Source organism: Lissotriton vulgaris, chromosome 3_2 (assembly GCF_964263255.1).
Source record: "Lissotriton vulgaris chromosome 3_2, aLisVul1.2, whole genome shotgun sequence".
Taxonomy (NCBI): Eukaryota; Metazoa; Chordata; class Amphibia; order Caudata; family Salamandridae; genus Lissotriton; species Lissotriton vulgaris.
This window is the reverse complement of record NC_141690.1, coordinates 236327807-236337986: the sequence shown is the minus strand read 5'-3', so window position 1 is coordinate 236337986 and position 10180 is coordinate 236327807. Positions and strand designations below refer to the sequence as shown.

Here is a 10180-nt window from a genome sequence, read left to right as displayed (position 1 = left end):
TGCCTTTTCACAGGTAGGCAAGAACAGGGCTTTGACCAGGTGCCCATTAAGGTGTTAGTGAAGGTCTCATTGAAAGGGAGCAAGGGTTCAGATGTGGCTTGCCCAGGTTGCAAGATTTCTGTAAGGACACTAGTTTTAACCTTAAAAGAGTACAGTTGTAGGCCCAAAGACTTCACCTGCCCGTCTGAATACCACTTCAAATGGTGCACTTCCACTGGAATCCAGATGTTGAGTTCAACCCTTTATCCGGGAAAGACTCAAGCCACCTTGGCTTTTGCAAGTCCACGTAAAAATTATCATGATGATGTAGTAAATCATCTACATACCCACCATCATTATCTCTTGGGTGGTTGCAATCTTTAGCCAGAATTTGAGCTAAAACAGTCATTGAGCTTCAATTATCTCTCTAAGTAGAAGCAAAGGATAAGGATTAAGTAAATCTCAATATTGCGCTTTTGCAATTTCGTAGCACATCATCAGCCGGAATTGGGTTGAAGTTGGCACGGGGTCGGACAGCGGTACCAGCATAGAACACTCCGCTACCGCCAGTGAGGGAAGGACTGATGTGTGTTGTACAGCCAGGGTGGTACATGCACCCAAGCACGTGATTAAGTCAAGCGGGGGGCATGTGACACGGAGGATGGATCTGATGGCAGTAACCTGACTGAGGACCCTTCTGTATCTTTGGGGCCTGAAAGCATGCCAGCGGGTTCCAGAAAAATTCCAAAATCTGCAGCATGGCCTCCTTAAATATGTCAATTTGCTGAAGTCATTGATGGCAGAGGAACTTTAGGGCGCACTAGAACCAACTGTTGAATCCGCTCTGCAAACAGATCTGGAAGGAAACCAACTTATATCAAGACACCATGCATGTTCTCTTTGGATAGAAAGTGGCATATTGGGGATGTGTCCTGCATTACCTTCTTGTGCATGCGTTTGGACTTTGCTATTGACTTAGCGGAGGAATTAAACTGCTAAGTTGATCTCACACAGGAGCAACCTTGGGAGCGAGTCTGCACCCTTGACTAGGAGTAGAAGTGGAACTTAAGCGAGGCCTGTGACTACTACTTGTGTTCAATGTATCAATTTTGGATGCAAGAGAGCACATTTGTTGCACAATTGTGAAGCGTGAGGAATCAACATGGAGCAGAACAACGCCACTCTGCAGTGCATAGGAGCATTGTTGGCAAAAGCGTTCCTGATCCAGTCTGGCACCAGGGGAGCATGCTAAGGTGGGGATCTGCACTAGAAATATGCATCAGAAACAACAATTTGTACCCAGAGTGATGTATGTAAGCAGATGTGATACCAGAATAGTGGTGGAAGATCTAGGCAGGGGTAGAGACAAATAAAACGGCATATATAAGGGTGAAGTGAAAGGGAATCGACTTAGGAATAGGAAGAGATTATAAAAAGATCAGGCAGAAAAGAAGCTAAGTGTGTGGGGGTCAGACCACTAACAAGACACTGATTTCAAAAGCAAGTAGGTAGGAGCTAGTACAGGGAAAACAGGATCGGTCTGATATAGCCCAAAAAAAGTCCAAAAATATTTTTCTTCACGAAGGCCATTCACAAGGATGGATTTGACATTCAAGGAATGTTATTCATTTTTTGGGAGTTAACAGGTTTGTATCAAAATGGTCTTTAGAACTGGTTTTCTTAAGTACGTTTTTGTCACGATGATATACAATTAGATTTGTAAGCGAAGATACAAGCATTAAAGGTGTTGAACAATCTCAGTCTGGACTTATCTTTACATAAGTGTTGATTATACTGAAAATGTGGCATTAGCTGACTCTCGTGGTTTCTGCCAAGGAGAAAGTAATGATGGGGTCAACTAGTATAAAGGAAAAGAATTCGACCTAAGAGTGGCCAATGACATGAAATGGTAGAGCAACCCCAATAGGAAAAGATAGTACGGAGACCATGAAATACGTATATTTGCGAATAACACAAATGCATTATAATTTATAATATTAAAATGATATGTAACTCTCATGCTTTGTTAAGAAGAGATGGACTATATGATCTGCAAAAATGTATTAAACTGCTGGCTGTCTTTTCTTTTCTTTAGAACCTCAATTTAACGTATTTACATAACATGCCCTAGGGCAAAAGTTATCCTGATATTCAAAATTAGTCTAGGCTTGTGATGGTCTGAATCCACTTAAGTGCACGCTGTGCTTGAAGTATTCGTAGCCTGTTTCAGTTTACTCAACTGAGCAGGACTTGCATAGGTGCATTAAGCACTATCTTTTATCATCTCAGCCACTTGCATTTTAGAAGGAATATTTTTAGCCAGATTGTGGAGCTGCAATTTTACATGGAACTGTTCAAGTTATCTATCACTCATAAATAAGTCATGTGGTATACATTAAACAAAATACAGCTCATTCATCACTCTGGCTGTGCATACATTATATTAACACAAATAACTACGCTAGCTATAGCACATTCTACACAATAAGATTTTGTGTATAAAAAGCATTCAATGCTCAATAAATAGAGATACAAAAAATGCAAGATTCCATAAAAAAAATACAAAGAATTAAAAAATACAACAAAATACTGCACTACTGTAACGTTACATTAAAAATAAAGACAATGAATAAAAAAAAATGTTTGGCGAGTTTAACGTTTACCAAACTCTACCTGTGGTGACTGCCTTTCCAGTTAGCTCTCCAAATGGAAACAAAACTTTCTAAGATCCTAAGGCAAGCCACAAAAAACGTTCCTACAAACTAATATCCTCACTGATTACCACACAGTTTGCAAAATAAGGGGTTTCTAGGAAGCAGGCAAGAGGAGTTAAAACGGGATGGGTGTTAAATTAGTAATGTATGCCTTAAGCTATAGTTTTGTGTCCAATAGGTGTCTTATCCAAATCATAAGTGGCATGTTCCCTAATAGCCTAATCAGAGTAATTTGCCCCAAGTTTATGATTTTACTTTTATTCTCTCATGCCAGCAGTCACAAAAGATCCACTCCCACCCTAGACACTTTGAAGTTGTGCAACCAGCAGAATAGAGGGAACTGGAGATCTTAAGAATCATACAACCTTTAGAGAAAGAGAAAGCAGGGACTAGAATTGAAATCTCCAATGGTAATGTGAGCGCCTGAGTCAACAAGTTCCCATTCCATTAAACCTACTGGGACAGACCCCCAAAAAACGTACATGGAAGTAGCCAATCCAATGATCTCAATTTGAATGATATGCAGAAATGCTTCTGTCTGTGTCTAAGGGGCTGATTACGATGTCGTTCGGAAAGGCTCTGAAAGGGATTCAATATCTCAGAATTCGATTTGGAAGCCTCGTTTCCGAAAGAATTTTAGACATTCCTCAATGACCGATGACGATGCCCGGAAACCATTCGGGCTGTCCAAATTGGTAGCCAAATCTACAGCTCTATGGACAAGGTTTCCGAGCGAGCGATTACGAAGACCGATTTAGACAGTCGTTCCAATGCAGTCTGCCCGACATGAAACTGCTGTTGGAATCCGTCTCTGAGGGCCGTTGCGGGCCTCCCTTCACCCAGAGGCGTTCAGTTGTCGACCATGGGGGTATCCAAGGGACCCCTCTTTTCAACCATACACAATGTGGCAGGCACCATGGGGTGCAACACAGGCTCCCATTGAAGTTAATGAGAGTCTGACCAAATGATGTTGGAAAGCATCGTAATTGGTCGTTCGGACTGGCAGAACCCGATTAGTTCAGAAATTATTCAGAGACCGATTTGTTCTGAACAGTTTCCGAACATCAACATTATATGCCCTTAAACTGTAAGAAGTAAACTGAAAACTACAAAACTGTATTGCAAGTTAGCAATTACAGGTTTGATACACTGGATAACTTGTTTTAACATTCTTTGATCTACAGAACTTTTACAAGGTCATCAGCAGATGTGCTGTGTAAATCATAGTAATGGGTTATGTGCCTGGTAGTAATTTTATACATCAGTAACGCTTGCCAAGCTGTGCTGGACAGTGGTTCCAACCTCATACCAATCTCATAATGAAATGTATGTGTTGGGATTTTATGTTCACTTTTCGTAGTACAGCGTTTCTGTATGTGAAAGCAACCCTGTGGTTTGTGCTGTTACTGCTCAATTTACCTAAAGAGGAAGGACTATGACCCTAATGAATTCCCCATCTAAAACATGTGTCCTCTTTAGTAAAATTGGGTTTGAAAGACAGACATTACAGCGCTTCACTCCCAGAAGCCAGCCAACTATCTGCAGCTTTCAATCTGCAATACAAAGAATGGGTTCTACTTGAATTCCAAACACAGGAAGTCTACTGAGGCACTCTCTAAATCCAAGCATAGCTTATATTATGTAGCTTGAATTAATTCTTAATGCAAGGGCTTCACTCCGAGAAGCCAGCCAACTGTGTACACCTTGCAATCAATAGTCCAGAGACAAGGCTCTACTTGAATTCCAAACACAGGGAGTCTACTGAGGCACTCTAAATCCAAGCACAGCTTATATTATGTAGCTTGAGTTAATACTTGAATGCAAGGGCTTCACTCCGAGATGCAAGCCAACTGTCTACACCTTGCAATCAATGGTCCAGGGAACTGGCTCTACTTGAATTCCAAACTCGGGGAGTCTACTGAGCCATCTCTCTAAATCCAAGAGCAACATATATCATGTGGCTTTATGTCTTTCTTTACAGCAAGGAAAAACGATGTCTGCTTTACAGAGAGGAGAGTTAAGAAGGTCATGTTTGACAAAGCATAGTCGGAAGCAGCCAGAGGAAGGAATGTAGCTTAACGTCCACAAAGCATCCTATTACATAAAATGTTCTGAAGGGGATGATATACATATTACCTGACCTCCTAGTTGAAACTGTCAATAATTACTGCTAAAGTTAAAAACACTGGGTTCTGATTGCTGGGAAGAGGTTTGCGGCTGCTAACAGCACTTGGCTTATTTTTAGGAGCAGTGTCAACTTAGCCTGAACCAGTGAAATGAAGACTCCAATGCACTCACTTGCTTGCAATTACAGGAATGTAATACATCTAACCACACAATAACAGCTGGATGTGCCAGCCTCTAAAACTATCAAACCAAAAAGTAAACACTAACAGCAACATTCCATTCTCAGAAACAGTCAAAAGATTCAGGTAGGTCATATCTAATGTACACTTGTCTGCCATAGCAGTCTTTCTTCCTTGTGGGTTCAACAGCATGAATTTAATTCACACATCTGCCTTTTAAGATTCCAAAGAAGCTTTTGCCAGCCATGTAGAACATTTTAAATATTCTGCTTAACAATCCAGGACAGAAAACCTCTGGAAGACTTTGAGGTATCAAGCCTTCAACAGGGACCCAACCACTTTAGGTATGGAATGGGCTAGCCAGGGGAAAACAGCACTGTTCATTCTGTTTACATCGAGGGAGATGCTACTTCAATGCTTGTGCACAAGTCAGTGATCAATATGTAAATCACTGAATATTTCATAGGCAATATGCTGAAACATAAGCGCACAACAATTCCCTATTGCTGCCAGGTCAGTGGTCTCCAGTATTTTAGTAAAAAGAGCTATTTATGTTCAATGAAAACCATCCCAAGCTATGAATATGATTAGTGTTGTAAAAGTGACCATATCAGACAAGATTACATTACTGGTCACCACAGGCAAGATCACTAGCGGTGATCTCCACAGTGCATCAGGCCAGGTTGCCAGCTATAGTGCAAAAAATGGCTTTATCACTTTGGAATGCCTCTACATGGCGAATACAGAACAGCCTGAGCGGCAATGCCTCTGGTACTTAAGCCATAATATTAGTAATAAGTCTCCCAGTGTCACATGATTTATCACTTAAACATAAGCTTTAAATATATTTTGGAAATTTTGAAGGCTGAAAATACACAGCCTTATCTCAGCTTCACACTATTGAATTTTTGTCAACAAATATTAATTCAACCAAACAAAAACTATCAGTAGCTCACGAGCTACTTGTTGGAGAAGTATGGTCTGGATTAACTACAACTACTGTGGTCCTCAAAAACTATTTGATAACAATTTCTAGCACTCTGCCCTCTTAGCTGGACTGCTACTGTTCCATTGTTTAGGGACAGGTGATGAAATTTCTATTTCATCTTAGTGAATAGGTTTGGTGGAAAAACATACAGATGGTAATGAACGACAAAAATGATGAGCTGTCCAAAGTTTTGTCGTTGGAAGAAGCCAAATGGATCTTAAGACTGAATGAACCAAAATCTTTCCTACTGCTTTCCTAGAATAGATCGTTTGCTACAAATATACAGCTTACAACTAAAGAGAGGAGTCATGGCAGAGCAGTATATGCAAATATTGTCAAATACTGGAAGAGTGGGCATCAGACACAGCACACGTGTACGACGTTTCGCTCCCTAAAGGGACTACATCCTTTTGAACACAGAGAAAAGGAAAGTGGATTCATTATTTTCACCAGAATATTTCTATTTGTCATCCTACAATATTAGATTTTTTTCAGGGAGATCGAGAAAAGGGCGTAGGGGAGAGAACAAGGTTATTTAAAGTGTACTCTAAGTTGAAATACCTGGTTTATTAGTATGCCTTCGATTAATCAGCAAAGCAAAATAAAAATACATAATGAGTACTCAGAGAGGTAGTTCTTATATCAACAATATTTCCAGATGCCCTAGAGAGCATTTTGGAAGCGGGCTTAAGTGCAAGTCTTTCTGAAATTATCCTATGGACATGTAACAGTGAGTGAATAGGTTATTCTACAACAAAACGGCTCTTAAAGACAAAATGTGCTATTCAGGCTTTAGACCAAGCTTTTTGAACAAAGCCATATTACTTTTAAAATATCTGAACATGGATGAAAATTTCACAACCCTAAGAGGTGGTTTAAAAAGTCACAGATTTGCCTCACAAAAGGAATCAAGATTTTTTATGGAGAAGGATACAAATGCCATCAGAATTGAAAGAAAGAGCTGCAAGGTATAATCACAACATAAGACCAATTAAATACCTTCTTTCAGAAAATGTTTTTAGGGTGCAGAACATAACCGAAGTTTTTCTGCGCTTTCACAGAGTATGGTTTATTAAGCATGTAATATGTAAGAAACATACATGTTTCTATGTCCTTAAACACCTCCACCACCACACACTACCACTAGCAACTTTTCCCTTCAGTCGAGTTTATGCTCTGAGGTTGAGCTCACAGCTTCTGTACTTTTACAATCTAATGGCATGTCTTCTCATTTTAACTATTCAGTTTTAACATTATTACTGAAAACTAAACGCTACATGATTAAGAACACTCTTGTGCTGTGGTAGTAGCCTGAATATCTGCCTGCGCTGAGGAGTTTCTTGAGGAATGAACAGGGCTGTTTTTCCACAGTAGACAAGGAACAGGCTTCCCGGTCAGGGCCTTAGTTTTTGTAAATTCGTTTCCAGCAAAAGGACAAACATATGATAGATTTAACCACCTGCAAAAGAGCCCTCAAAACCTACTATTTGGGGTCCTTTGATGACATGTGCAAAGAAGCCTTTATTTAATGTGTGTGCAATAAATGTCCCTTATCATAATTTTTCATGATATGCCAGCTTATAGCAGCATTGTGAAGAGCAGACAAACTTTGTACTCGTTTGCCAAATGTGACCATGCCCACAGCAGTGTACACAATTACCAGACATACATTCAGATACTGTGTTGCCCCATACCTTCGACAATTTAACCTTGAAAAGAGATGAAGAACAAAAAGCACTTTGCTAAGAAATTAGAAAGTTCTGCATGACCACATTATGCATTGACCCTGGTTAGGATCAAATATATCCCATTCTGGACAACAAACCATAAGTACTGGAGTATTACACATCACTTAACAACCCAAAGATTATCTATTTATCCCAGAACGGTATCACCACAAATTGATGAAACATTTTTGGACAGATAGATTTTCGACTCAATAAATAGCTCTTAGAAAGTTATAGGATGAAGGAAATGGCCACATGCTTGAAATACTGCAACTGAGGCACCAGAAACCTGTATCACATTTGTGAAAGGGAGGACTAAAGGGTGGAGGACAGAAAAGAAGAGTGGAGAATTCTAGAAAGAGACCACGGTCTGTCGAGCTCTCCCTTAAAGAACTTGACAAACAGGCGGCTACTACTTCACAACCTAATCAACATTGCTTCTTAAGCTGAGCCCTTATCGACCACCATGGGCAGTGAAATGGATTGACAGTCTTCCCTATAGCACAACAGGGAACACCAGAAACAACTGCGGTGAAACAAATTTACACCAAGTGAAAGTTCAGTTCTGCCAAGGCGACTTCAACATGATGAAATCCAAAGCAGTGTTTCTGCATCTCTATCCCATCGCTGAACACAGAACCACAGCTAGATCACGTCTGTTGAGAGGCACAAACGCCTTGTTTTCTTTATCCGGATTGACCATTATTGCAGGATGTCCTCACGGCTTATAATTATGTAGGGAGGGATTTCCTTTATAATTCTTGGCACAAAGGTTTTGGTCTCTTCTTGTCCAAATCAAGTTATTTATATACATACAGAACAAAAGTACTGGTAACAGCAGGAAAAGCAAGCGTTTTAAGAGCACTGTCCTTGTTTGGTCAACTTGAATTTTATGATTTGTGTTCCATTTCTTGAAAGGACTTTCTCCTATGAAGAAACAGTTTTCAGACAAAATCATGGCCTGCATGAATTTTCTAGCAGAGGAGATAGAGATGTTGTCATTATTATTAATCCAAACATCAAGCTATTTCAGTGGAAAAACTAAAATATCTAGCTCAGCTTACACTTTGCTACATATAAAAATTCAAGCTAGTAAGGAGCCTGTGGTACCAACCTCTAAAACAGTTAAGATATATACAGAAATCTGGGTATATTAAACAGAATATTACAAAATATTAAAGAAGGCAACTCTTCTGTCTCTTCTTTGCTCATTTGAAATTGGCATAGTCAGAGAATGCGTCGATGTACTCTTGCACCACCTTGTAGCAGAATTCGTACTGTTCCTGATTAATTGGAAGACAAACAAGGTGGACTAGTTAGGAGCATAGAGAAACTGTGCCAAATAATCATACTAATAAACCACTGAAGGGTTAAACATGAAAGAGCACGTGCATCTTAAATGGCATTCACATTGAATAGGAAGACGCATGATGCTTCGATGTACTACTCTACGCACAAAGAACACACGTGCTGCTTCGGTTTAATACTCTACGCACAAAGAAAATATTGCAACAGAAACATTATTACAACCTCAATTTTATTTATTTTCTCCACACTTTAATAATATGTATACATTATGTTGGTCACTATCAAACGCTTTTCCCTGCTTTACATTTCCACAAAATAATATAGTTGTAAAACTATTGGCCTGAACTATTTACTTATATTTTTTTTTTTAATGAATTTTCAAATATGCTATCATTCAGAAGACAAAAGCTAAAATTCAAATGCGATAAGTCACGATAATTAACAAATTTAACTCAACAGGCTCATCTTTGCTGTCACCATAAGAAAATATCTGATACTTAACAAGACATTTTATTCCACATCTTTCATAGCTGTCAAGTTTGAAGCATGCATATGATGTCATTTCTATTTTTTCACTGTGCCTATGAGTGACATTTACTTATATCATGTGTGCCACTCAGTGACACCTTATCGAAAGCACTTGGCAAGAAAATGTGTTTGGGACAACGGCAGATCTTTAACCTATTACCAAATCCTACTTGACATAAGACTTTTGTATATGTATTTTAAAATGCGTAATAATCTTCCTTCAGAAGGCAGGTGTCACCATGAACTTCGACGCAGTGATATTCTCCATTTGTTCATGATTCCACTTGAGGCACTGTATTTTTCAGAGTGCTTTCTTCTCAAGGACAAAAAGTAGGGTATCTACCTTGTAAATTGAATACATTTTCAAATGCGTACGCTGTGTACGACCAAGAGGTGTGATACACCATTCTTCCCTAAGCATGCACATAATTATTATACATGTACCAAAATGTTATCTCTAATTGTAGTTTAGGAATGAATTAATAATGTCACTCAAAAAATAAAAACATCAAAGAAAATTGCCTACATCATTGCTTCGGTTTTATACGCTGCTTCAGGAAACCCCTGCATGGTCTACCACCCAAAAAAGAAACAGATTTTTGGGTCAGTCCGACATATTGGCAGCAGTTT

General features: G+C 39.3%; 1 protein-coding gene across 3 annotated transcripts in view; it reads right to left on the bottom strand.

Annotated features, from left to right (window-relative positions):
* Positions 1 to 1549: 1549 nt before the first annotated feature.
* PTPRA (protein tyrosine phosphatase receptor type A) overlaps positions 1550 to 10180 on the bottom strand; it is a 906420-nt gene continuing 897789 nt past the window's right edge. For all 3 annotated transcript variants that reach the window (XM_086964286.1, XM_086964287.1, XM_086964288.1), the window contains one exon: positions 1550 to 8997. In XM_086964286.1, coding sequence (XP_086820412.1) covers positions 8923 to 8997 — 75 coding nt within the window. In that variant the 3' untranslated portion in view covers positions 1550 to 8922. The remainder of the gene's footprint in view (positions 8998 to 10180) is intronic.